General features: G+C 37.2%; 1 protein-coding gene across 1 annotated transcript; it reads right to left on the minus strand.

Moving 5' to 3' along the window:
- Positions 1–747: 747 nt before the first annotated feature.
- Positions 748–27864, minus strand: LOC137394789 (E3 ubiquitin-protein ligase RNF114-like). Its single transcript, XM_068081558.1, has 6 exons — positions 27639–27864; positions 12820–12973; positions 8905–8993; positions 8507–8624; positions 2385–2492; positions 748–953 (listed from the first exon to the last, which is right to left on the minus strand). Exons 1-6 carry the CDS (start codon positions 27737–27739, stop codon positions 894–896), a joined length of 630 nt encoding a protein of 209 aa, XP_067937659.1. The 5' UTR covers positions 27740–27864; the 3' UTR covers positions 748–893.
- Between the last annotated feature and the right edge of the window lie 60 nt (positions 27865–27924).

Raw genomic sequence — 27924 nt, forward strand, 5'->3', positions numbered from 1 at the left:
CCAGGCCTGATGAGTTAAATTTGATTACCACTACCTTATGACGGTAAATAGAATGGCCATGTGTGGTAGTCTCGACATTTTATGAACGAATGCTGGAATATTTTTTGAAATATCGAAAGAGGATTTTCCTGTGATGTATTTGAAAGGGTTACCTGATGAATAACCAGCGTTATATGGTTTAAAGTGTACATGAGAAAATATGACTGATGCATTTCGGCACAACCATTCGGTATGCAAGTGTGAGTTATAAAAAGTGTCTGATGGTGTGATATAGTGACAAACATAAAATTTTTGCATGAGATGAAAATACTATATGTATTCATGGGAAAGTATACCTAACGTGATACATCAGAAGACTGCTTGGATTAGATGCAAGTGAAATGAGTATTAATGGGTTATTTGATAGGACACAGCTGTCCCACATGGCAAAGGGATCTATGATGATTTTAGCAAACAGTTTATAGCAGTTGTGTGATCACATGCCCTAGTAATGATGCTAGTTATTCAGTCAGTAATGATGCTAATTATCCGCAAAGAATTCAGTTACTGTCTGAGAGATGCATATGTTCATCAAGTGGATGCTTTCTTTGATTACCAATATTAGGCTTTTAAATACTATACCTGAGGTGATCATCCAGTTTGATTTTATATTTGCTATGGCTGAGGTCTCAATTTGTGAAGTAAAATAAGGAAGAAGCCAAAGAACGTGGATATTTATCATGCCTGAAGTTTTGATTCGTGACAATATGAAAATATATATAAATTATTATTGTTTCCAACACATCACCTTTTGTAAGTGAGCTAAAACACAATAAAGATGATTAAATAGATGACCTGAATAATAAAATAGAAAAGTATTTGGTACGCATGAACTTGCCACCAGCTCGCTGTCTTCACATGACTGAGGCCTCAAGGGCAGTGCGAAGGGATTGCTCTTCATCCTCATGCAAATCCTGAAAGAGTGGTTGAACAATCACACCTAGAGTCTATTGTAGTAGATAGTTTCACCTAGGGTCTATTGTATTAGATAGTTAAACCTAGAGTCTATTGTATTAGATAGTTACACCTAGAGTCTATTGTATTAAATAGTTAAACCTAGAGTCTATTGTATTAAATAGTTACACCTAAACTATTGTATTAGATAGCTTCAATACAAGCTTAAAAGACGATCACAATCTATCAACTCAAACGAGTGAGTGAGACATTTAATTTCTGAGCATATCAGCAAGATGGAAGAGTGGCAAACAAGAAAACTTTTCGTCCATGTTGAGTAATTTCAGAAATGGAAGTGGCATCAAATGAGATATTGACCATTTTGGGTGAAATGGTATCATTGGTGTCTATGATACAAACAGATACATATTCCTCACTAGGTATATCAGATTTATTTACACAGGCTACAGAGATTTGCCTATCTCCACAGAGGAGAGAATTACATATCACCAGGTGATAATAATAATATCATAGCTCATCGCAAGACCTAGAGTATATCAGGTACCTAATCACAACATAGCTCATCACAGAACATAGAGTATATCAGGTACCTAATCACAACATAGCTCATCACAGAACCTAGAGTATATCAGGTACCTAATAACAACATAGCTCATCACAGAACCTAGAGTATATCAGGTACCTAATAACAACACAGCTCATCACAGAACCTAGAGTATATCAGGTACCTAATAACAACATAGCTCATCACAGAACCTAGAGTATATCAGGTACCTAATAACAACATAGCTCATCACAGAACCTAGAGTATATCAGATACCTAATAACAACATAGCTCATCACAAAACATAGAGTATATCAGGTACCTAATAACAACATAGCTCATCACAGAACCTAGAGTATATCAGGTACCTAATCACAACATAGCTCAGCATAAAACCTAGAGTATATCAGGTACCTAATAACAACATAGCTCATCACAAAGCCTAGAGTATATCAAGAACCTAATAACAACATAGCTCAGCACAAAACATAGAGTATATCAGGTACCTAATAACAACAGCTGATCACAAAACAGAGTATATCAGGTACCTAATAACAATATAGCTCAGCACAAAACATAGAGTATATCAGGTACCTAATAACAACAGCTGATCACAGAACCTAGAGTATATCAGGTACCCAATAATACCAAATTAGTGGAGTAGATGGTGTAAGTGTCCTGCACTAGGTCAGGGAATAGTTATATTTTCTACCCAGCAAGTGTGACGGTTACAAATAAAATTCGCAATTTCAACACCATGACTTGCCTGATGGTCTACTCTTAGCAATTGCTAGAAAATGAATTGTAGAAAAAGTTTCAAATATTAACTAATGCTTCATAAAGTCGACATATAGCTTTAATGTGACGGTGATAACCCAAAACTTACCACAAAGAAATCATAGTCAAACTGGTGTCGGAGATTCATATGCTCTAACAAGTTACCACTGGCTTTGTTTGTCTCCCCCCACGGATAAGCGACACAGATGGAGCAGACCTGCAGAGAACATGATACCAAACCCTTCATAAACTTATATATATATATATATATATATATATATATATATATATATATATATATATATATATAGTCAAACCTCGAGAATACACGGGTACCGCAAAACCTGTATTTAAACGCCACTACGGGAATAGGGTTAAAAAAGGGAGCGCCACCCTTTAATTGAACGCCAGTTCTAATCGAACGCCACTTCTATTTGAATGCCACTTTTATTTAACTGTCACTATTGGAAAATCTTTACAAACCCATAATAGCAAATGATCAGTAAAAAGTGTCCACAAAACCTTATTAATAATGACTCGAATAAATCAATAACAATTAATTTGTTTGCTGCTTCCGTTCATATTGAAGTCCATTTTCTAACTCTCAAGTTTTTAGGCTTTTTCGTTAAAAACTGATGGTAACACCATAGAAATAATTAGTAACTGTATCAGACTAATAGTACTTCCCTGTAATGCGGTTTTGATACTTTGATGTACGAGAAACAAGTTTTCGAATCTGTGCTACTACATATTTTGAGGTTCAAATTTTGAGGCTATTTTGATTACACGCAATAACTCTTTATTTGCGCTAGAAGTGTCTATTTAAAATGGCGTCGCATAAAAGTTTTGCTTTGCTAAAAATTGTTGGGATGCTAATATCCACTAGCTCAGCTGTGCAGAAGACGGGTGAAATCAGAGGACACTGTGGTAGGTATTGAACAGCCAGAAGAACATGAAAGGGTTCCAAACAGAAGCAACAATCAGAGCGCAACTGGCCAAGCAAATGATGCTAATATTTTTGTTTTTAAAATGTTACTATTGGTTTTTAAATGTTAATTTTTGTTTGCGCGTGTGTTGTAGTTATGTTTTGTTCATGTTACTTTTTCTTGAATAAATATTTGTAGGGTTTGATAAATTATTATTTTTATTATAAAACCTATAGATTTGCAGATTTACAGCATATTTTTTGATAGCGCGATTGCGGTAATCTGAACTCAGCTTACAACGGATCGACGCTCAAAATTCCTGTTCTACAGAACATAAAAAGCTCCTGTTGCACATAGAAATCCAGTTTTAGCTGCAAACTTTAGCAAATATATATCAATGAGTACAATGAACTTTTATGCAACCTTATTAAATAGAGATATGAAATGAGAATGTGCCTTCAAATTTAAAATGAAAAACTTGAAAGCTCCCACAAATTGCAAAGCAGGCTATAAGATCATTGCAGGTTAATCGCAAGCAATATACAGTCAAACATGGATAACTCGAACTTCACGGGACCGAGCGAAAGTGTTCGAATTATCAGAGCGTTCAAGTTATCAGAGCACTGTCATAAGTCCATGTATTTACTTATTTATTAGTAGATACATGTACATATACAAACTATAATATAAATCAAAAGCACAACTGGCTTGTTTCAAATTAAATGCTTCTAATGTAAAGTTTAAAACGTTTTTATCAAAAAGTATAGAGATTTTTCTATCACTTGAGATTGGTTTGTTGTTTGAGGTGATGTTATTGCCAGGACGTTTTTTAGATTGACATTGGCAAAACTTGATTGTTGTTGAAATGCTCAAAAGAAAAGACAACTTTTTCTTTTGAGCGTTTTACCCACGATCAATTTTGCCGATTTTTTTGAAGTTCATGCAAAGATTACCTCATTTTACCTCGCTTCGGAAGGGCGTTCGTTAAGCGGATGTTTGGTATAAATCAAATTTCACCAAACCTTTAGAAAAGCCGTTGACAAAAATATTTTGTCGATGGTGGTAATAACGACGCCTATGAATTACGAAAAGTTGAGGTTTACCTCTATGGCTTAGAATAAAGTGATTTTCTAAAGCGATAACAACCGTTTCGGTAGCCGTTGGGCAAAAAACAGTTCAAATTAACAGTGTTGAGTTCAAGTTATCTATAGCAATTTATGATTACGTAGGAACGGACCAAAGAAACCGGTCGAATTAACCATGTGTTCGAGCTATCCGTGGGCGAGTTATCCATGTTTGGCTGTATATCAATTGGTACAGACATGTATCAGTTTTTTCATGCAAATTTATTTAGAGATCTATGACAGGTTGGAGGTAAGTTAGCGAATCTTTTCGCATCCAAAATGGTTAATGTCACACTGTTCAAAAAGAGTGCAAAATGTAGGCGACACTTGATTTGCTAGTAAAAGGTTTAAATTTATCTTCTCAACATTCTGTGAGGTGTTTGAAAAATACAACGACACCCTTTATTTGAACACCACCTCTAATAAAGTGCTACTCTAAGGGAAGGGCTAAAAAATATAGCACCATAGCGCTCAAATAGAGGTTTTACAGTAATCTATTTTGATATTTGTTTTGTATGTCAAAACTGTTGTAGAGTCAAAACTCTTAATTCTTGAAATAGAGGAAATTTAATTTTAATTTGTTTTACAGCTCAACAAACAGTCACATGCACTTCACTGATTACATAAAGAGCTGAAATAAAGTATGTAGAAGACTCAATGTACACCCTGAACTATATGTTAAAACTATATGTTATAATTATATGTTAAAACTATATGCTAAAACTATTGTAATAAAGAACGTAATAAATAGAAAAAAACTTTTCACTTTCTACCAGTCTATATCACCTCTAACAGTTCAGTCCCTGTGATGCTGAATTGTTGAATTTTTTTAGCCTAAAAAACCAAAAGCAGAACATGGTTTGACTGTTTCAAAAGATAGCTGTAATGCATGTCTTTAAAAATTCATTTTGTCGGAATGGCCAACCTTGCCAATACTCAATCAGCGTCAAATTTATTGGCGACGACATTTTCCATTTACACCTGTATTGTGTGCGTGGCAGTCTAAGGTGACCCAAAGTCTTTTAAACAACTATTCAACTTTGTTTTATATACAAGGTGATTATATCAATGTATTTCATACCTAGTCACTGAACTATTACACAAGTGAATAGATGCATTATGCTATGCTATTAAATGTATTTTCTACTGACACAAGGGAGACAACTTCAACAAATAATTGTGGTTTTTATTGAGATTTGATAAATAACAATACATACATATTGATAACTTGATTATAGGTTATTCAGTTATCAAGCTGTATTACCCGGCGTTGCCCAGGTAATAAAAAGTCTTTGGACAGAACATTTATTTTTATTTAACATACCGTATAAAACATTTACCATTCTAACTTTCAAATTACATATCATGAGAAAAGTGTTTTGTGTAATTGAAATAAATTAAGGTAGAAAATAAAAACGACTGTAAAAGTTTTTAAACTTTTTCAAACAACTGTCACTTTTAAACTTCATATCATGAGGAAAAGGTTTTGTGCAGGACCACTAAATTAAAAATAAATTTACATAATCTTATTTTAATGGGAAAAATTATTTCAGGTTTTAAACAACGTTACACGTCGCTGAATGTTATGAAATTTTAAATTTACAGTGGTTTGAAAACCTTTTGTTGTTTCATTTATTTTTAATTTAGTTGTCCTGCACAAAACCTTTCTCTCGTGATATGAAGTTTGAAAGTTATAGTTGTTTTATTTATTTTTAAGAACTTATCATTTTACACATACAGTGACACTAGACTTTTGTGTACTTTGCGTAAATTAGTTGCATCTCATATATAAATAAACCTTAACTAGAACAACAACCATCTGATCTTCTTCTAGTGCAGCAAAACTTACTAAACAAAACTAAACTGTGCCAGATTGCTGTTTGAGATAGTATTACTCAACTCCCTTCAGTTCTCCCTTGAACTGATTGTAATGTTTTTTGTGAGTGAAATGGCTGTAGCATTTCTCACGGCAGCTGATAGTGATACCATATTGAGAGGTGTTGGTGGTGGTAGCAGATGATGATGCTCCTAGTCCCTTAGAAGATCATTGCAAGTAGAGTCTGGATAAACTCCTTTGTGGCTCAATATAATAGTTAATATATTGCTGAGCATATGATTCAGCAGTGCTGAGCCGCTTTGATGATAAAACAATCAAGTTACAGTTGTTATTTTCTGTTTCAGACAGCGAAAGGCATATGAGGTAGCGTTTTTCCATTTCAACTTGCAAGCATGCATGCAGCCTATGCACGCATGCCTGTATTCCATGGTTGCAAGTTGGGCTGCAAATGTTAGACGACTAGCAATGAACACTTGGGGGTTGAGGGGGCGGTGTTAGCCCCCTCTTCAACGGGATACGGGCGGCACCCCGGAGCTCTGGACCTTTTAGGCATCAACAACCCTCAAAGTATGCATAATTGCAATCAATTGTAAGCATCGAAATCTACATAAATATATTGCTAATGGTTCATGGTAGGCAAAACTTTTGTTTTTTGTTTATTCAACAAACGATATAAAACTCATGACAATACAGATTTCTGTAAAAAAAACATTGAAAGCACAAGAGCTATTACTTCTTTATTACATTAGCTTTTGTTCTGTCAATGTGTCCATGGCAGAAATCTTTCCCAACTGTTGCTGTATCTACATGTATTTCAACATCTTTATATATGTATAATATTAGAAGATTATTTAAACGAGCCTGCCCCATAGTGCTCCTCATCACTGTTCTGATTTGCTTCAATGCAGAAAAGGATCTCTCACTCACTGCATTAGTGACATTAGTGGCATTAGTGGCAGACAAAACCAATATAAGTGTACTAGATTAGTGAGCCTCATCGTTAGTTGCACTAGAGCGCAACTCTACTAGCTACTAGAGTGCTAGTTGCACTAGAGCGCAACTCTACTAGCTACTAGAGTGCTAGTTGCACTAGAGCGTAATTAGCGTTCGTAATTAGTAATTGGAAATTCCAAATGAGTGAGCTTGGACTGCAATTCTTAGTACTTAACCATTAAAAATTACTAAAAAGTTGGGGAAGTTCAGCTGCCCAGCCGCTCCAAGTAATACAGGCCTGTTCGCCCTCCTTTCTTTAATAATGACAAACCGGATCACTCATAGTTAAACAGGGCGTAGTAATTATGAAATCATGACTGCGCTTTGTGAAATAGTATAACTATGTTTTTCAACATTTTTACTAGAAATGGCAAGTTTTCAGCTTCCAAGAGCTTTAGTTTAGTTAATTTATGCTACATTAACCATTTTGAAATGATCAAAAAAGCTTCTGCTGGCCGTTTTCTGATATTTTACAATTCAGCATCACAGGCACTGGACTATGAATGGCCTGACTTGTGAACAGCGAGCTGGAGTTAAATTGCCAACAAATGCCACTAGTGGTAACTCGAAAGGAATCACACCATAAATTGCTCTTTCTGCCAGAGCAGCGATGTAGATTAGTCTGTACACTCACAGGTAGTCAGCAAACTGGAGTTTGATGAAAATTTTCTCAAGTTGTGATGCACTACTTGCTGTGCATACACCACCTACTAAGTGTACATTACATGCTGCATGTACACTACCTGCTGTGCGTACACTTCTCATTGCGTGTACATTACCTGCTGAGTGTATACTTCTCATTGTGTGTACACTACCTGCTGAGTGTATACTATCTTAAATGGTGTGTACACTGCCTGATGTGTGTACACCCGTGGCTTGTACACTACCTACTGCGTGTACACTACCTTAAGTGGTGTGTACACTACCTAATGTGTGTACAAATGGAATAAATAATAAATGGTCAAAGATTATTTGTTTTTATTCCATTGTTAGTTCCTACTGGTTATTAGCTTATAACAAACCATGACAGAGTAGTAACACAAGATATGAGAAATTTGCTATATAATAATAACAATATAATATATAATATGATTATATAACAAAAGTATAACAATCTGTGACATAAATGTTTGGTAGAGTCAAGCTGAACTAGCTATGCGTGAAAAAGTGAGACTCGATTTGCCATGATTTGTATGTATTCGAATGTATGCTATAAATCATAGTATACGTGTGTATATAACACCCGTATGTATTTATATGTGTTTCAATGTATGTATATTTATATAAATACACATATACACGCAGTCACATATATAAATTATATAAATTAGAGGCGAATAGAGTTCCTTACCAGTTTGTGAGTCGGCGCATTTCTATGCTTTACATTGCAGTGGTTCAAGAGGCCTTCTCTGGAGAGGTTCTTTTCACCACAATACGCGCAGGGGAACACAAACCTGTTCACTTCCATTCTAAAAACCACAAAACAAAGGAAAACATTTTAATTTTAGAAAATTCGACAATTAAGTTGGCATCCCACGCACTTGCTCATATAATTACCCAGAAATAGAAATATATATTTCTTATACGAGTCTTGGGCAGCGCTTAAGTTATCTTTAAGCAGTGGAACATGCCACTAGGAATTTTCAAAAGGTGAAGGTCTCACAGCAGCTTTTACAAACGTTTCTTTCCTTAATAGACAGTATGTTGAACTTCAAGCGATGTTGATAAAGTAGTGCTGCCTGAGCTTACCCTAAGCCAGAAGGGTTTCCCACTTTGCGCTCGGGCACAACGACATCTACACAGGCAGCGTCGTGCGCCCTTCCATTAATGGCCTTGAACTGTAACATAACGTCATTATTATTTCCGAGTTACAGCTTCTAAAAACTGCATTACAAGCTATAATGTGTACCTGATTGTAATAACTTTGAGCGTAAAATGAATTTGCTAAAACGAAGGTTATTTTTAAGAATATTTATACCTTCCAAGAGTTGCTATAATTGTAGTGCAGCCAAGTTCTAAATCTAAATTATTTTTACATACAACATCAAATTGGAGCAATTATTATTAAACTTGTGGCTGACAATATACAATTTGCGAAAATTCTCAAAACATTGTAAATATTGAGTAAGAGTGATTAGAGCTGCACAGTATCATTGCAATGCACTATGCATTATCATTGTAGTGCACTATGCAGTATCATTGCAGTGCAATATGCAGTATCATTGCAGTGCATTATGCAGTATCATTGCAGTGCACTAGGCAGTATCATTGCAGTGCACTATTCAGTATCATTGCAGTGCACTATGCAGTATCATTGCAGTGCACTGTGCAGTATCATTGCAGTGCACTATGCAGTATCATTGCAGTGCGTTATGCAGTATCATTGCAGAACACTATGCAGTATCATTGCAGTGCACTAAGCAGTATTATTGCAGTGCACTATGCAGTATCATTGCAGTGCACTATGTAGTATCATTGCAGTGCACTATGCAGTATCATTACAGTCCACTATGCAGTATCATTGTAGTGCACTATGCAGTATCATTACAGTCCACTATGCAGTATCATTGTAGTGCACTACGAAGTATCATTGCAATGAACTACACAGTATCATTGCAGTGCACTATGCAATATCATTGCAGTGCACTATGCAGCAATTTTGCAGTGCATTACAACTTTCAAGTGCATACTAGACATTTACTGCAACTACACTTCTACTGCAAATTGCCAACTGCTGTCAACAGTGTATTTATTTCCTTGACCCATTACCTAAAATCCAGCAATTAATGCACTATATGAATTTTTCAACAAAACTTGACAGTGCATGTGAACCACACTGCACATTAGTTCGAATTTGATACTGTGGACCAACTGACACTGCTGGCTTTTCAATCGTCTGTACTGCGATTTCATTATTACTGCCCATTGCCCGAAATTCGCATCATAATCGATGTTTGAAAGTTGAACACGGAACTGAATTACACACACTATGTTCCCATGAAGTGCATCATGCAGATTTGGAGTTGTGTTACCGTGTGACCTAAGTGTTTCTATGTACATTCGCAGAATGCGGATTGACTCCGTCGCTTTGTTGAAAAAAGCTAAGGAATTGTACGCTATAAGTTAATTAGTGACGCAGTTAGCGATGCAAACACAAGAAACCTGATCGAGAAAGGACTATGGAAGTATGAAAAATGTTTAAAATTAAACAGCTGTCATGGTATTTTAATGCGCATCATTCGCATGTGCTGTTTCTATTATTCGCAAGCATGATAGAATCGATAAAGTTTTGCGAATCACAACACTTGCTTGGCTTGTGGATTTATTTCGTTTCCATGATGCGGTTAACTTGCGGATTGGCTTAAATTTGCAAATCATTTGGGTCATGAAAACATAGTGACAGCAGCTTCAGCTTTGATTGCCTCCAGTAATTACAATGTTGCTATATGTAATTACTAGAGGCAATTGTATTGTGTTTGTTTAATCACTCATATCTGGTCTCAGCAGAATGAGTGTTTTCCTACTGTTTGCTGTTAGAGACATCTACTGCGACCCTATTGGTCTGACTGAGACATTATAGCTGCTAAGATAGGCATAAGTGTGCTATGGTCATGTGAGAGCTAACTCCAAGCATGCACACAGCAGAGGCCCAGACATCTGTCCTCAGTTGCGATCAGCATATGGCTATGGATTCAGCTTCCAATAGTTCCACTGCAATACCTTTTAAGCAGGGCCAGTCGGCTCTGCTTGAGATTTATTCCCAATATATTTAAATCTTTGTTGAGCCAACTGTGCAGAAATTTAAATTCAAGTGTCTTCTATGTCCGTGACATGTATAGATACCATGGCAAGGCCAAGACCTCCGACATCAAGTTACATTTGGTAAGTATTATTAGGTACTGCATTATTTTTCATTTTCATAAAGCATTGCAGGGTGCTTACTTGTTGAGTAATGATAAATCCTGTGATACGACTTTATTTTCTTAAAAACTAGACAGATGAACTAGAAAGAGTCTCAAAATATAGCTGTATGACAGAAAGGGGTATCGGTCTTTTACTAGAACCATATACTGTATGTTTTATTTGAATATTTATTGAATATAATATTGAATATCTTAATATTGAATACTATGTTAACCAGCTACTTGCCCGTACAACAGATATGGTAAAAAATATCAACCATGCTGCTTCATCAGATTCATAGATTCATCAGAACAGCTCGACTTTGAAAATGTATGGAGAGGATAACTCGGAATTTATGAGTGCATGTAGACGATTGTCGCAACCATTGTCAATGACAAACATTTTATGCACAACCAAGAGGATTATGTGTAGAACATTTGAGACCATTCTTGTTGCGTTGCGTTTTGAGAATAAGTGAATGAGTGTTTGTTATGAGTAGCCTGTCAACTGTTGAAAGGGCACTGCAATTACAAAGTCAGTCTGAAAATTAAAGATGTTCCAACGGATACAAAATAGCGACTAAAAACTAACAAAAAATTAAATCAAATTCAGACAGAGTTGAGTGCAGGCAAGGCAGGGTCTGATACATAAAGGGATGGAGCAGACGTCAACAAAATTTTAAAATACGAATAAAAAACGTTGAGCCGAATGTAGACAAGATAAAGACGCAGGAAAGGTTGAATTGAACTGAGACAATGCTGAATTGCGACAATGCTGAATTGCGACAATGCTGAATCGAGACAATGCTGAATTGCGACAATGTTGAATCGAGACAATGCTGAATTGCGGCAATGCTGAATCGAGACAATGCTAAATCGAGACAATGCTGAATTGCGGCAATGCTGAATCGAGACAATGCTTAATCGAGACAATGCTGAATCGAGACAATGCTGAATTGAATTGAGACAAAGTTAAAGGAATGTAAAAATAATAAGTCAAAAAGCTTTAGTAATGTTAGCATTCCTTCCGACTAGCAACAACATCTGCTCTAAGTACTGTAAACAGGGACTCTAATCACCACTCATTCCGATCAGGTCTGTGGTTATACTAATAACAGAATATGGTGGTTAGTAGCTAAGCTTGTGGCAAAGTATCCAATACGAGCGGTTAACAAATTAACCCTTGCCTGTGTTCTCAAACGAAATACTCTTGCAATATCATGAGTGTCGTATTTACTGCGCCATATTCTAAAAATTACATTAATGCGCGGCTAATCTATGGAGTTGTCAGTTGATTCAAACATGTAAAAAATGGTACACTCCATTTATGAATTGTGAATGTTCCATGACAGTTTTTACAGCTAAAATGGTCTTTCTAACTAAATAGGGTGATAACCATGTGTACAGGAACCCAAAATTTTAATTATATACAAAAATATAACCAAAAAGAACCAGCCAATCCAAACTGGTTAGCCAGTTAATTCCATGTATGAAGTAATACGGAATAGTAGATTTGCAACAATCCAGCTCTTGTTTCCAAATAAAGATCAAATACATATGCATGGCACTTACTGTTAGACCTACATGTATTTTCAGTTAATTTGAGCCTGAAACTGGTACATCAACGTACAATCAAGGACAAAATCAGCAACAATGATTGATGCGGATAACATGGGTCGAGCAAAAATAGGGCGTGATATAGTGACAACATTTCTTGTAATTCCCTGAAAACACTCTGCAATCTTTCATGGAAAATGCTCACCTGCTGATGGCACCTGTTGCAGGTCAGCATCGTTGCTCTCATTCTATCATCTACACGTTTTGCAACTGAGTATTGAGTCATCGACACAGGTGTTCGACAAAACGGACATTCCTCTTTGTTCTCGAGAGATGTGAGAAGACAATCTCGGCAGAATCTAAAGAAATAATGGAAAGGTTGACATGCTTATCAATACAGATCAATACACACTGGGTCAATAGATTTTAGAGCTATATAAAGTAAGGTTCAGCAGATTCAAATGAGTCACATTAACATCATGAGCTGACGCATAAGTGTACATGTATGGTTATAGTTAACACATACATTAATATATACAGCTGATGTTATGTCATATATTCACATCATGAATGAACATACCTTAGGACACTTATATTTTGCTAGTATTTAGTTTCGTGAGTAGCATACAGAGTAAAATTTCACCGCAACTTAATTTCGCAGCTATGATGAGTGCGAAAATATAATGATGTGAAAATAAATGCAGTGGAACAAACATAATTAGATTCCTCAGGTTCGGTTCACCGGTAAGAAAACAAATTTCAATTTGGGACTAGTTTGTAATTGTGATCCGCAGGTAGAACTGTGTGTGCGAGATCGATAATGCAATTTGATCGCTTGCTGCCATTTGTTTCTTGGACTATCAATGAACAAAGCTATTTAATTCTGCGCTTTCGCTCGTTCGTTATAATAGAAATTTTTGCGGGAGGATGACTCCACGAAAACGCGAAAGTTAGATGAGGCGAATACATAAGTGTCCTAGGGTATATCCAGCTATAATAGTAGCGCTAACCAGCTAGTCCAAGGCTGAGAGCCACAGTTTTTGCTGTGTTACTACAAATAACTACACCCAACACATAGGCACACAAAAAATACTCCAGTCTCTCGCCTTCACTCTCCCATATGCCCAGAGACTGTTGTTCATTCATATTTACGGTAAATTTAACACATGATAATGCCGAAAACTGAGTCCCACAAAACTAAAACCAACATTTTTAACAATTAACCTCTTGTGTGCTGTCTCAAAAACAAACTTTTAGTTCTACGTCCAGTTCGCGTCTACAAAACAGGATTGGTAAAGAGACACACAAAGCTCTTTGTTACCTTCCGAAGCCTTATAATAATTGTCTTTTTTAAAACATACGCTTGGTATGGGACTCGAATCCATGACAGCCTGATTCTCTAACAAGCTGAGCTAATCGATTAAACAATAATTAAGCCGATATGTATTCTTTCTGCTTTATGATCCACAACTTGAACGGATGGACAACGGTCAATAATAATATAAATAAAGTTTTAAAGAGGTATTATATTGATAATTTTTCGTAGCACACCTGCCAATTTATCACAAAACATTTGTTGAATATCCGCTGCGGTGAAAACACAAAATTCAATATGATTGTAAGAGCCTAAACTAAACTGGGCAGCAGTTACATGCAGTATGGGCACCCCTAATCTATTGAATAAAGTATAAAAAAATCTAATGCAGATGCCCAGTCTAAATAGACATAGGCTACAATAGAAATTACACTTGAAACACTATTTAGTCTGGAACATATTTTATGAATTATGGTTAATTTTCGAAAGATGTTTTATCAATCATTTCTTTAAATCTGTTGGGCAATGTCTAGGTAAAACAAACTGTTGGCATGTTGTTAAACAGTTTGTTAATTAGGATCCGCAATGTGGCCATTTGAAACATCCCTTGCCTTGTACTGGCTAAAATGCACATACATATTTGGCTTCAGCTAAAAAATTATCTATGGTTTCAACCAGATATTTGGCGTATGAAAAGAATTATTTACAACATGATCGACCAGGTTTCTCGATACGCCAACCGATCTTGTTCTATCTTGGAGTAAAGATCTTTAGCTCACAGCACGAGCCGAACATATCACTGGAACATTTACGCTGACGTCAATAAACTTTTGCTAAACCAGCGCAAGATATGACCTTCAACACCAAATTCTTGCCAGGCATCGCTAGAATATTTAACCTTTAAGAAGTCTACAAACTCACTGAAACAGTGTTATTATCGGAAATAATTAGAGGAGATGCAAGTAAATGTAGACTTCTATCTGCTCGACTGAGATGTAGCCTTATTCAAAAAGATAACTAAGAAATTCAGCTATAGGTTTTTGAAAAATTGTTCTAGGTCTATATGTAATGTTCAAATGATGTCAACACGTTCTTTAAATTAAATCTGTCCATATGTCATCAAAGGACTGTTTGAGACAGTAGATGGATGTACATTTTATTTAATTACACAAAATTGATGCTTCAAATATCCTAAAATTTGGAGATTCAAAACACCATATTGGTTAGCAGCATGGTGTTTCACTTAAAACTGGCTCAACAGGACATTTAGTATTTAGACTACCACCTTCAATCTTAGTGGTGACCGGAATCATCTTTTCTTGCAAGTATAATTGGAAATTGAGAAAACAACTTCTTGTGATATTGCTCAAAGGGTTATTAGATTAAAGATGTAGTTGCGTCAAAAAATTCAATTTAATGAAATTAAGACCCATTAAAGGCTAAAACATCAGCTACAATTTGATGCCATTTTTGTCTTTGTAGACTGACCCTGTCCAGAGATATATAAGCGTTTGAATGAGGCCCTCTTTTAAAAAGCTCATGTTCCAGCGGGTGCCTCTTTTGTGACGTCACAAGCAAGGTATCTGAAACGAAACCACGAGCAATAAATATGAGGTCGCTTCGTTAGCCAATCATGCGCGCGAAATTTTTATATAGGCCGTAATAAATGTTATCACTCGTAAAACGCGTTGTCTGTGATCTCGAAGATTCTCATAATTAGGGAATTAATTCTCGTAGTTACTGATTCAACGCGTTTCAACAATTACTAAGTTATACATAGTTTTAAAATGGCTTCAAGTTCGAGCGACCGCTACTCAAAGTTATCTGAGCAACCTTTAGTAAAAGATTGGAGTAGACAGCCTATGGTCAAAGCTGACAGGCGTCAGCAGCGTTTTGCTGCAGAGGAAGACAGAATAGAGGTAAATTAACTTAGTCTTCTATACTTTAGTAAATGTAATATTTTTTATAGTCATAAATACATATACTAATTAATAAAATGATAATTCTTTGCTATCTCCAATCATCGTTTCATAGCTTATCTGCCATTTTACCTAGCTATAATATTTTTTTCGAATTTTCTTTGGTAAATTAGAGTCATGATTACAAATTATTTTCACTCGTAGGAAGTGGGTAAAATCGATTGATCATTGCAAATCTTTAATCTCCAGAACCAAAGCTTCGAATCGTTGGCTTGGCGTACTTGTGCCTTTATTAAATGTTTATTCGTTTTTAAAATTACACTCGCAATCTATTTAACTCCCAATTTGGAAGCTGTCAATAGATACGCTTTAGAATGACACATCTATGAATGACATATTTTTTGCATTTGTTTTACTGATTACAGAATGTTTATGTCGTCCCACCAGCCGAAGAAGCTTTGTCTGTGTGGAAACTGCCATAAAGGGGAAAGAGAGACTTGAATGCGTGCTGCATAAGCCATGATGTTTTGTTTGAGTTTGTTGCAGTAGATGAATTTGTCTTATTGTATCAGCTAATACTATGTGAGTGGCCACGACTTGATGAATATTTTTAATAAAAGCTTTATGCCGAGATGAAAATATTTTTGCTTGTAACATTTATATAATAAAATAATATTGTTGAAGATAATGCAAAACATGATTTGCAGAATATTGTAGTGAATTTGATATGGTATATGGATGTCCGCAAAACTGGAGAATGTGAGTTCAAATCCAGTTTGCAGCAGACTTCTCATCCTTAAAACTCTATCCCTGTTTATATTCTTTTCAAAGACGTGGCTTGCTTATTTCACTTAGGTAGTATTCGGTGAGAATACTACTAGTAAGAAACTAGTACGTAGACGGTGTAGGCAATGATATACAGCTCCGCCCCAAGGATAGGCGACATAATGTGGGCGGGGCTTATGGGAGGCTATATATCGTTAGTATGGGTAGCTGCTGAACTGTGCTGATACAAAGACCGCGTTCTACATAAGTGACTTGACAGATTTACCGTAGACCGGTAAAATTGGTAGTCGGTACCCAAATGTTTACACAACATTTGGAGAAAGTGAGTAGAACAAATTTTCAATTTTCTTTATTTGAGGCCTTTGAAACATTCATAATAATGCATCTGTAGCAGGATTTAAAATTTTATTCTAGCCAACATGAGCAAATACAAAATAAGATATATGCCAATAGAGCCGCGTAAGACTAGACTTTTATCGCAAATAGCCGATGTGAATACGAGAGATAGAGACAGGTTGCCTAACGCGTGACATCATTTTGGGCAAGTCTGGGCACGTTTTGGTGGCCTGAGCGTTTTTACGGCGATCAGATTTTTTCGGTTTTAATCTTCAAATATCTTGGCAATGCGATCGCGTAACACAACAAACAACATATCAACTGATAGAGAAAAAAAGCTTTCTTTTAAGATTAACTTAAATTTGACGCAACTACATCTTTAAGCGTAAAACCAACCTTGAACTTTTTCGAATAGCAGAGTCAAACCTGTTTAAACCTGTGACAATTGTTGTCATCGCTATCACTAAAGAATATGCAGCATATTTTGACCTGTGATTTACCTAGCTGATAGTTTTTCAAAAAAACAACGGACCTGGACGTTTTAATAATGTTTCTCATTTCCACTGAAGTACTAAATTACTGTCATGACATTCCATTTTTATAGTTTAAAACAATCCTGTATTTCCAATGCTACCTAATACAAAAATCTTCACATAAATCAATGCAAGAAATTAGTTCAAATTACATAATCATTAGTTAGACTGAGATACCGTAATTAAGCGCTGGCCTACACTTGTACCCAACAAATCAATTCATAAAAAGCGAAGATACAAATATTTTTGCTGAATTTATTTTTTTCATGTTTCGGCTTTGACAGTTACGCAATATTGAAGTGGACACAAATAACATGATTGGGTAGACAAGCCTTAATTTTTAAAGATTGACTTGCAACAAAATTCACATTACAGTTATTTTGTATCAAAAGATTCACCATGTCTGAGTCTGCTGTGTTGTAGGTGCAAAATGTATAGAAAAGTGATTACAAGCTCTTAAAAGCTCAAAAACGAACAGTTAACCGCAGCCATCACAAAAACGCCGAAGTTTGAAATCCCTCTTCAAAATGGCTCAAATGGGACGTAGTTGAACACGATGTGCTTCTGTTTACACTTTTATGCAACCTCATTTGTCGAAATATTCTCACAAATACACTTCACGTATTCAGTAAAACCATATCCATTGTAATTAAACGTCTATTTCATCATCACTGTAATGCTGTCACGCTGAGCACTGATATCTCAAAACCTAACCTAAAAGTTAATTTAATTTTTAACCTTGTCTCGAAGGAGTGTATATCATCATCTGATAAACATGAGGAGCCTGTTGGTCACCTGTGACAGTTGAAAAATGCTGCAGAAAAAGTTCGGCTATTTAGCAGGAAGTATGGGTCACATGATCAGATTACGACTAGATGATTAGACCAAGCTGAAACAAAATTGTAAAGTAGCGAGCATCTATATTTGATGAAGGGTTTTTGGTAGAACCCGAAGTGTTTGTCATAAATTAGTGCTACGAAACGTTTTATATTTCAAGAGTCTTTTATTGGCCTTTCATTTCATGTGATAACATCACGTGACAAAACAATAACAATAAAGAGATTCCAAACTACGGCGTTTTCGTGATGGCTGCGATTAACTGTTTATTTTTGAGCTTTTAAGAGCTTGTAATCACTTTTCTATACATTTTGCACCTACAACACAGCAGACTCAGACATGGTGAATCTTTTGATACAAAATAACTGTAATGTGAATTTTGTTGCAAGTCAACCTTTAAAGGAGGACCAAAAGAACAGTTCAGGCACAGACAAATTTATCTTCATTGGGAGTAATTTACACATAAACACGATAATATTCCATAGGTACGCTTGCGTCAGAGCAGCAGCACAGGTAAATGACAAATGCTAATCTCTGTCATTATCGATACGTAATTGACTATAAGCCTGGCTAACAAAAAAAGATATACTACATAGGTAACGGTTATTACAGCTATGGTTAATTTAATCAGTTGATTATGCAGAGCTTTGTTTAAGAGAGCGGACGACTCTTCACGACAACAAAACTCGCTACCAACATAATTCTGTGTGCATTTTTGTGTAGCGTTACTTCTTAGTACCCATTAAAAAGATTTAGAGCCATCAAGTGCTACTGTCTATGTTTATGACCAAAAAATATCACCAATGCTATAGTTTAGCTTATTAATGGCTGATTTTTAGTAATTTACTTATTAAAAACTTGATTGAGTATTACAAAAATGGAATAACATAATTGATTATTATGTTGTGCCAGAAATATAAAAAAACAGCCAATTTTCTCCATTTTTGGCTATATACAATTATGAAATAACATAATTGATTATTATTATTTGTGCCAGAAATATAAAAACAGCCTATTTCCTCCATTTTTAGCTATATACACTTATGGAATAATAGGATTGATGTTTATTAGTTGGGTCAGAAATATAAAAACAGCCTATTTCCTCCATTTTTAGCTATATACACTTATGTAATAACAGAATTGATCTTAATTAGTTGTGCTAGAAATTAAAAAAAACAGCCCATTACCTAAATTTTTGGCTATATGTATTTGTAGGAAGTCTACTGTCGGAAGGAGACAAATCCAATATGAAAAAACTTCTAGCGCATAAAGTTCTTAAACTTCTCTTGTCCACCTCCTCTGACACATTTAATGTTCCAAATTAATTCCATGCCTACAACCATGCTTATGAATTTTTTCCCATATATAGAAAGGGATAAAAGTGGAATTGTTTTTATACGTGTATGATTGTATGCATGCTTAATACGCCACTTTTTTAAATTTGAGTACACTGATTGACGCAAGTGTACACTTAGTATTATTGTATGTACAATCTGCATAGCTACATGTACACTTATTCTGTTTGAGGGTACAGTTGTTTGTAAATTTCATCATTGGGTATACAATTTGTATGCTTGCTAGTGCACGTTACATGGCCACATAAAACTTTGTATGACTGAATGCATAATAAACGTGATTTTGTGTGCACTCCGCATTGCTAGTTATACCTGATTTGTACAACTATGGCTGTGTATACATTTAGTGACTGTGTGTGTACTTTATATATAGTTCATATGCACAAATAATGTGACTGTTCGTTCTCTCTTTTTGGCTCTGTACAGTCAATATGACTATAAGAAAATGTTTTGTGATTTTGCAATAGTACTAATAAGCATTATACGAGATAGACTGCCTTCTGCATCTTCAATTCATGCGATTTCGCTATTCAGAATGTGTGATAACTGACAGCATGTCAATAATTGCTAAATTGAACTTGTAAAATTAGACAAAACAAGCTCATCACACTTTCATAAGGACAGTTCTAAATATAGAAGAGACATATGAGCTCATGAGACATCGCAAGGGCAAGGCCAATGAGTCAATGGTCAACCATGAGACAGCTTATTTCAATGGACATTTATCGAGTGGTTCATGTTGAACTTTTTCGTTCCACCTATTCCCTATGAACATCAATAATAACCTACCTACAACCTACAAGAGCTGACATTGAACTAACTTAAGTACATTTCAAATATCGCTGCGTTATTTACTCACTATGGCCAGAACTAACATTTAAAATTGCTGCTTTAGGTGACAGAATATACTTAACGTGGTCAAGGTAAGTTATTCTAAACAATTTACTTTGCACTAAGTTGTAAACACAACTACCGGCCATCATAGTGAGCAACTAATATTTTTAACGGAAAGGCATAATTGAATTAGTTATCTCTTTGATCGAAGACCATCTGGTCTTCTGCTAACAAGTCACTAGGTATGAAAAGATGACTATGTTATTTTACGCATGTAGCTAGATGCTGTCATGCCGATCATTTTATTTCATGTCTGACAGTAATCTGCATCAAAGTCACCTAGGTTTAATCATCAGCCAGAGTTACTGAATATATCCATGATGATGCATTATAACTATCATAGTCATGCGAGATTTACAATTCAATTTGAATAAAAACTGTTAGTTTGAAATAAATGATAATAGCTGAAACCAGACTCTTCAACAAAGTGGTGACCCTGAAAAGGGCCTTTGGGAGAGAGCGCCAACTTGATACTAAAGGCTGTAGTTCATGTCAAAGATCTCTAGTAGAGCCATCGGCCACACAGCAACCGAGGTTATTGCCGGCTCTCATTCGCACCTGCGCGTTTCTGCGAACATCTGCGATGGCGTCCTCCAATGCAGTGAGAGGAATGGTGCTGACGAGTCTCTAATGGCCTTAATTGTCCAGATATCTCTGGCAACGCATCTGTGGTGACCGGCTGTGCATAAGAAAGGCTTCAGCTTGACATGCTATGGCTTTGAAGACTTCTCATAGCCTGTAATCTATTAACGAATCCTGTGATGAAAGTTTAATGCTGGGCTGTGGGCAACAAGTTCAATGGCAGTGAAGACACATATACTTCTTCAAATCCCAGAGGCCATTCATCACGTAAGAACATTCTAGACGATACAGCGCCATGATTGTCAATAAAAAGTTAACAAAAAAGGCATTGTATTTATAGGTAGTAGGCGATTGTTAGAGAGAGATATCCCTTTCTTAAGGCTAATTCACACTACATTACCATACGCTGGAGTTGTCCTTTCAGCGTTTATAATCAACTATGTGCACCATGAACCGATAGCACTGACCGACGGAAAAAATGCAGATACACTGGGAAAGTTTGCAGCTGTCAAACTTTCCCGATAGTTTGTCGAGCATTAACGAGGCAATGACAAGTAGGTTTGACAAGTGTGTGACTCTTGGTAGCATATGTGTTTTATAAGACTGCGAACTATAGCTGCATTCGTCCAAACATGCTAATCTAGCTGGACAGGTGTCCTGTCGTAAAGTAGTAGCTGTTTTCAGAGGTGGCAAGGTTTCAATAGACTGGGCATCTGGAAAGTTCAGACTATGTTGCTCAGCTTAAATTACCCTGTGTACAGGATTAGTAGGCTACTAGTGTATTTTGAGTAGTCACGACAAGCACAGACAGGATAGGACCGGGCCAGCCTTCAGTCTAACTCTAGTGGGCAAGCTTGCAGTCTAATTCAGCTGAGTCAGTCTTTGGTCCTACTCTATGGGCCAGTTTTTCGATCTATTTCGATCTAAGCAGGATAGTTTTCAGTGGCAGGATACCAAAACAGTCTTCAGCCCCATTTATCCAGGCCAGTTTCCAAGCAAAATCAACAGATAAAATTATAAGGGGTTGCGATTATGCTTTTTATAGATTTGTGCTTGTCACTTCAAGCAATTCAGTGATGTGATTTAATTTAGATGCATGTAGTCCATAGCTTTTGGCTGAAGCCTATTAACCTAATTTTTTAGTTATAAGTAGGGTTATCCTAGATCATGGACATTATTTACACCGTTGACTAAATCTATTTAAAAAAAATGTTTCAACAAAAATTAATCATCTGTTGCGGATTGAATTTTATGATTATTATTTCGGCATATTACTGTTTTGTATAGCGAGTCGCGCTTACTACTAATATATTAGCGATCATGCGCACAGCCATCTTCTGAATTGGCCATGGCCGAAACAGACACCCAAATAAATACTAAAGAATAATGTTAAACTCTGCCCTGCGTGTATGACTTAAAACACTCAACCTCACTCTTCTTATCGTAATTATACATGGTGCCCCGAGTGAGGTAAGTTTAGTTAGAGCGTAACGAGTGCGTGTGCAGTTTAGTTTGGGTCAGTCCGGTCAGAAGCGCGGTTCTGACAGCTAACATTACTACTAGTGGTGCGAATGACTTTATTCAACAATGGAAAAAATATTATATCCCGAGCCGTTGATGGAGGGCGTTGACCTCCCCGAGAAATGGGAAATTTTTAAAAGGAACTTCAATTTATTTATCACGACATTGGAAAAGAGCCAAGCGGACTCGAAGGTCAATGTAGCTATGCTATAGAAAACGGTTGGCCCTAGGGGTCTGGACATATTGGACTCATTCACATGGACTCAAGCAACTGATAAAGATAACTTTGACAGTTTGCAAAAAGTTTGAAGAATACTGTGCCCCTCGGATAAATACGGTGACAATGACGCATAAACTAATGAAGTCCAAACAGAGAAGGCTTTCAGTTGATGAGTTTGTGACAGAACTTCATAACATAGCAAGGCTTTGCAACTTAGGTGAAATATATGAGCGCATAGTTTTGCAGGCTCTCATTCTCGGTATAGATAGTGACCGCACCCGCCATCGACTGTCCAAAAAATCCAACATAACCCTGACGGAAGCATTGGATATATGTCGCTCGGTTGAGAGTGCAAATAGAGATCTAAAAGCGGTTGAGTGTAGATTTAAAGAGGAAGTCAAGCTGGTAACACATGAAAACAAAGAGAAACAAAGTAGGAGGCCCACTGAGAATCCAGCAGGAGCATGTCAACGTTGCGTGACAAAGCAACCACCCAGGTCATGTCCGGCCTATGGCAAACAACGTCGCAAATGTGGAAAAATGAATCACTATTCAATTTGTTGCACACCCAAGCGGCAAGCAAGGAAAGAAAGGGAAGACAAACCTAGAAAGGAAAAAACCCACCAGGCGAGTGCTAACTGGAACTACTCTTCGGACGAAGAACTGAGCAACAGTCTGTCGATCAAACGACAAGGAGGAAAGCTACTGGTCTCTCTTGAGGTTACTACGGGCCAACTGAAAACAGTTTTGGAGTTTCAGCTGGACACCGGTGCAACATGCAACATTTTGACTGAGAGAGACCACAGATTACTGAGAAAACCAAAACTGCAGAAAACTACAACCCAACTAACTTTCTATGATGGTTCAGTATGTACTCCTCTGGGTTAGTGTTTCCTAAAAGCTTTGGATGGAAGCGGCAATAAGCATAAACTTAAATATTTGGTAATCAGCACTGCTCAGCACAGCTTGGTGTCAGCCGCAACATGCTTAGATCTGGGGCTCATACATCTGACACAGCAGGTTAACCTGATATCTGACGCTGAAGTTGATGTTCTACTGCAAGAGTATGAGGACATTTTTCAAAGACTGGGACTTCTGCCTGGTGAATGCAACATCGAGCTTGGTACTACTGTGAGACAGTCCAGGTACGCCTACGTAAGATACCGCTGACGATGAAAGAGGATGTCATGAAAGAACTGAGCAGGCTAGAGCAATGTGGAATGATAACAAAAGTAAATACCTCAGCCAAGTGAATTAGCCATATGCAGCCTGTCAGAAAGCCTAATGGAACAGTACGCATCTGCATTGACCAACAAAATCTGAAAAAAGCCATCAAGAGAAATCATATAGCCATGCCAACCCTGGAAGATGTGTTGCCTCAGTTGAATGCTGCAAGATACTTGTCCCTCTGTGATGCTACGAGTGGTTTCCAACAAGTCAAATTATCAGATGAACCGACAGAATTAACTACCTTCTGGACTCCAAATGGGCGCAACAAGTACCTGAGGATGCCATTTGGCATATCCAGTGCGCCAAATGAATTTCAGAGAAGGCTGACTGACACTCTTGTGAGACTAGAAGGGGTAACAGTAGTAGCTGACCACATACTTGTGTACAGCGGAGACCGAAAGGAACATGACTACAACTTGAGAGGTCTGCTGGAGTGTGCCAGAAAAAGGGGCCTGAGACTGAACAGGGACAAATGTAAGTTTCTTGAGCACGAACTGCCGTATATTGGCCATTTGCTCACATTAAATGGGCTAAAACCAGATCCTAAATAGGTGGAAACCATTTCCAAGATGGAGCGACCAACATCACCAGAAAGGGTTAGGCGCTTCTTGGGACATGTGACCTACATGGCAAAGTTTGTTCCAAATCTGTCAGCTGAGTCGGAGCCTGTAAGACTCCTGGTAAACAAAAAAGATTTTGTGTGGGAAGATACCCATCAGGAAGCATTTCTAAACTGAAGGAGATGCTCAGCAAAGCCGAGACATTACAAAACTTTCATGTGAAGTCATCAGTAGTCATTCAGACAGATGCGTCAACGGCCGGCCTAGGGGCAGTCCTTTTACAGCACGAAAAGCCAGTGACATATGTGTCCTGCTCATTAACCACTAGTGAGATGCCTTATGCTCCTATAGAGCTAGAAATGCTCGCTATCGTTTTTGCAATGAGCAAGTTTGATTAGTTCGTATTTGGCCACCCAGACGTGACAGTACAGAGGGACCACCAACCTTTGGAAGCTATCTTTAGAAAGTCTATCCACAAAGCAACTAGGCGGGTTCAAGCTTTTCTGCTCATTTTGCAAAGGTACGCAGGTTTCAAAGTGCATTGGAGACCTGAAAAAGAGCAGCTAACCGCAGACATGCTGTCTCGAGACTCTCACATGGAACTCCCAGCAGCACAGGTAGCCCGTTCAGAAGTGTTTTTGGTGGCAGAGGCTCGTGAGGACCTCCCTCTCCCGACTCCAGAATATTATCGTCTATGGAAGGCTACTAAAAATGACAATCAGCTGCAAGAGCTAATCTCCTGGATCCTAGCAAACACTGGGACTGTTTCTCAATCATTGAGAGCATATCATTCGTTTAGAGATGAACTTACAGTCGAACAGCGGCTTGTCTTTAAAGGGACTAGAGTTGTGGTGCCTTTGAGCATGCAGATAGAAATGCTGCAAAAGTTGCACATGGCTCACCTAAGACTTAGCTTGTCAAACATGCATCAAAGATTCTCCTAAGCAAGTTAAAGAAAATCTACGAAGTCATGATGTCCCCATGAAGCCATGGACAAAATTTGGGGTGGATTTGTTTGAGCAAGCCAACCACCACTATGTGATAGTGGTTGACTTCATGTCTGATTTCATAGAGTTTGAGGAACTTAAACATCAAGGGACGGAAGAGGTAGTCATGGCCCTTAAGAAGTCTTTTGCCCGATGGGGAGTTTCGGTAATTGTACACAGTGATAATGGCCCCCAGTTTACGTCACACATTTTCTCAAAGTTCTCTCAGTCATGGGCTTTTGAACATACCTCAAGCAGCCCCCATTACCCCCAATCAAATAGAAAAGTGGAAGAAGCCATCAAAATGATTAAGAGACTACTTCAAAGATGTGAGGATCCATATATGGCACTGCTTGAGTACCGTAACACTACAACAGAAGGTATGTCTACCAGTCCCACTCAGAGGCTACTCCACAGGTCCACAGTCCCGCAAAAGGTAGAAAATTCAATGAAGATATGATAAGCCATGCAGAGAAAAAGCACAAACGCTTGAGGAGACAGGAGCAGTATAATAAGAGCGCTAAGAATCTGAAACGACTGCAAGAAAGAGAGCCAGTATTTGTGAAAGACTACAGACAGTATCACAGGGAATGGAAAGAAGCGAGAGTCCTCAAACAGTTAAGTGGAAGGTCATATAGTGTTCAGGTATATGAGGACCTTATGCGACGAAATAGGAGAGATTTAAGGCTCCGAAATATAGAGGCAGCTGAGCCAAATAATAATGAGCTGCAAGAACAATCTGGAGAAGTTCAACAAGAGACATGGATTCAGATCTTCCTGTAGTTGGGCCAGAGTGGAAGGTACCTGTCTGTCGATCAGAACGACAAAAAAAAACAAACCACAGTGGTTATCATATTATGTTGTGTAAGCGGAGTGACTACCTGCCACTGAATCTGTACTCCTGTTGAAGCTATACTCATATTATATACTCAGCACATGGTTTATTTTAGTATTGTTGAGCTTTTCACTGGTCAGTTTTTAGGCTCGCTATACCGCTAAGTTTTCATATGTTACTCTCACATGTTTTAGAATATCACCAGCAGTGTAGACAATCTAGAGACACGCATAGCTTAATTTAGTTGCTTTGTGTACTTTAAATAAGAGAGGATGTTGCGGATTGAATTTTATGATTATTATTTCGGCATATTACTGTTTTGTATAGCGAGTCGCACTTACTACTAATATATTAGCGGGCATGCACACGGCCTTCTGAATTGGCCATGCCCGAAAAAGACACCCAAATAAATACTAAAGAGTAATGTTCGACTCTACACGCGTGTATGATCTAAAACATTCAACCGCACTCTTCCTATAATAATTATACATCATCATACCTGCCAACTCTCACGCTTTGGGCGTGAGACTCACGCAATCACCCCAAAGAAAAAATGAAAATGCGTGAGAAATGCGTGAGATATTTGCCCAAATTTCCACAATTTTACATATACTATCATTGATACATCAATTGCCCCAAAACCAAATCTCACGCATTGCCCCACTCTTGGGTTGGCAGGTCTGTACATCATCTAATATTGTTATGTATATTGCTATATTTAGTTATGTAAATCGCAACATCATAACCTAAAGTATTTGCCACTTTGAGGATTCATGATACAATGCACATAACTCCGCGCATCGGTTGCATAACTCAAATGTAGCTTATCGCATTATTTACTGTAGGCCTACAGTGATTTTGTAATAGCGGAATTATTTGTGTAATTTAAGCTTGATACAGTATATTTGTCGCTATTTAACGTGATCAAACAATCTCAATTTAATAAATTGCATAATTTAAAGCATTATGGAAAAACATCTGGTTGTTAGCATGGAGGCGGCTAAATACAACTGCCATAAAATTCATTACCGAGCCACCCCTTTCAACACGTCGCTTCTTTAGGTTAGCTCGCTTTAAGGAGTATATTGTGTTTTGATAAAATGAATGGCACTTACAGATGGTTACAGCGAGTTTTAACCGGAGAATCCAGAAAGTCTTTACATATTGCGCATATAAACTCTTCATGACTAGAATCCCGTACCACTTTCGCCGCCATTGTTATTTATTCCGCTTAAAGATCTAGCGTCAGCATATTGCTGCCACACTATACATATTATTAGAGGTCAAAGGGGGAATTCCCTGGTCTGCATGAATTGTAGTCAAGTTGTCCGTGAATTTACAGACCCGTTCAACCAGGTAAGCTCGGAGCCGTCTCGTGAACAAAGTCCCGTGACCAAAACC

This window comes from Watersipora subatra, chromosome 4, assembly GCF_963576615.1.
Source record: "Watersipora subatra chromosome 4, tzWatSuba1.1, whole genome shotgun sequence".
Taxonomy (NCBI): domain Eukaryota; kingdom Metazoa; phylum Bryozoa; class Gymnolaemata; order Cheilostomatida; family Watersiporidae; genus Watersipora; species Watersipora subatra.

Bases quoted from the DNA above. Each gene is read 5' to 3' on its own strand.
- LOC137394789 (XM_068081558.1), bottom strand. From the start codon at position 27,739: ATGGCGGCGAAAGTGGTACGGGATTCTAGTCATGAAGAGTTTATATGC. The intron at 8,994-12,819 runs GTGAGCATTTTC...GTTATGTTACAG, and splicing joins GCAACAGGTGCCATCAGCAG to TTCAAGGCCATTAATGGAAG. The intron at 8,625-8,904 runs GTAAGCTCAGGC...TGTGGTTTTTAG, and splicing joins GGAAACCCTTCTGGCTTAGG to AATGGAAGTGAACAGGTTTG.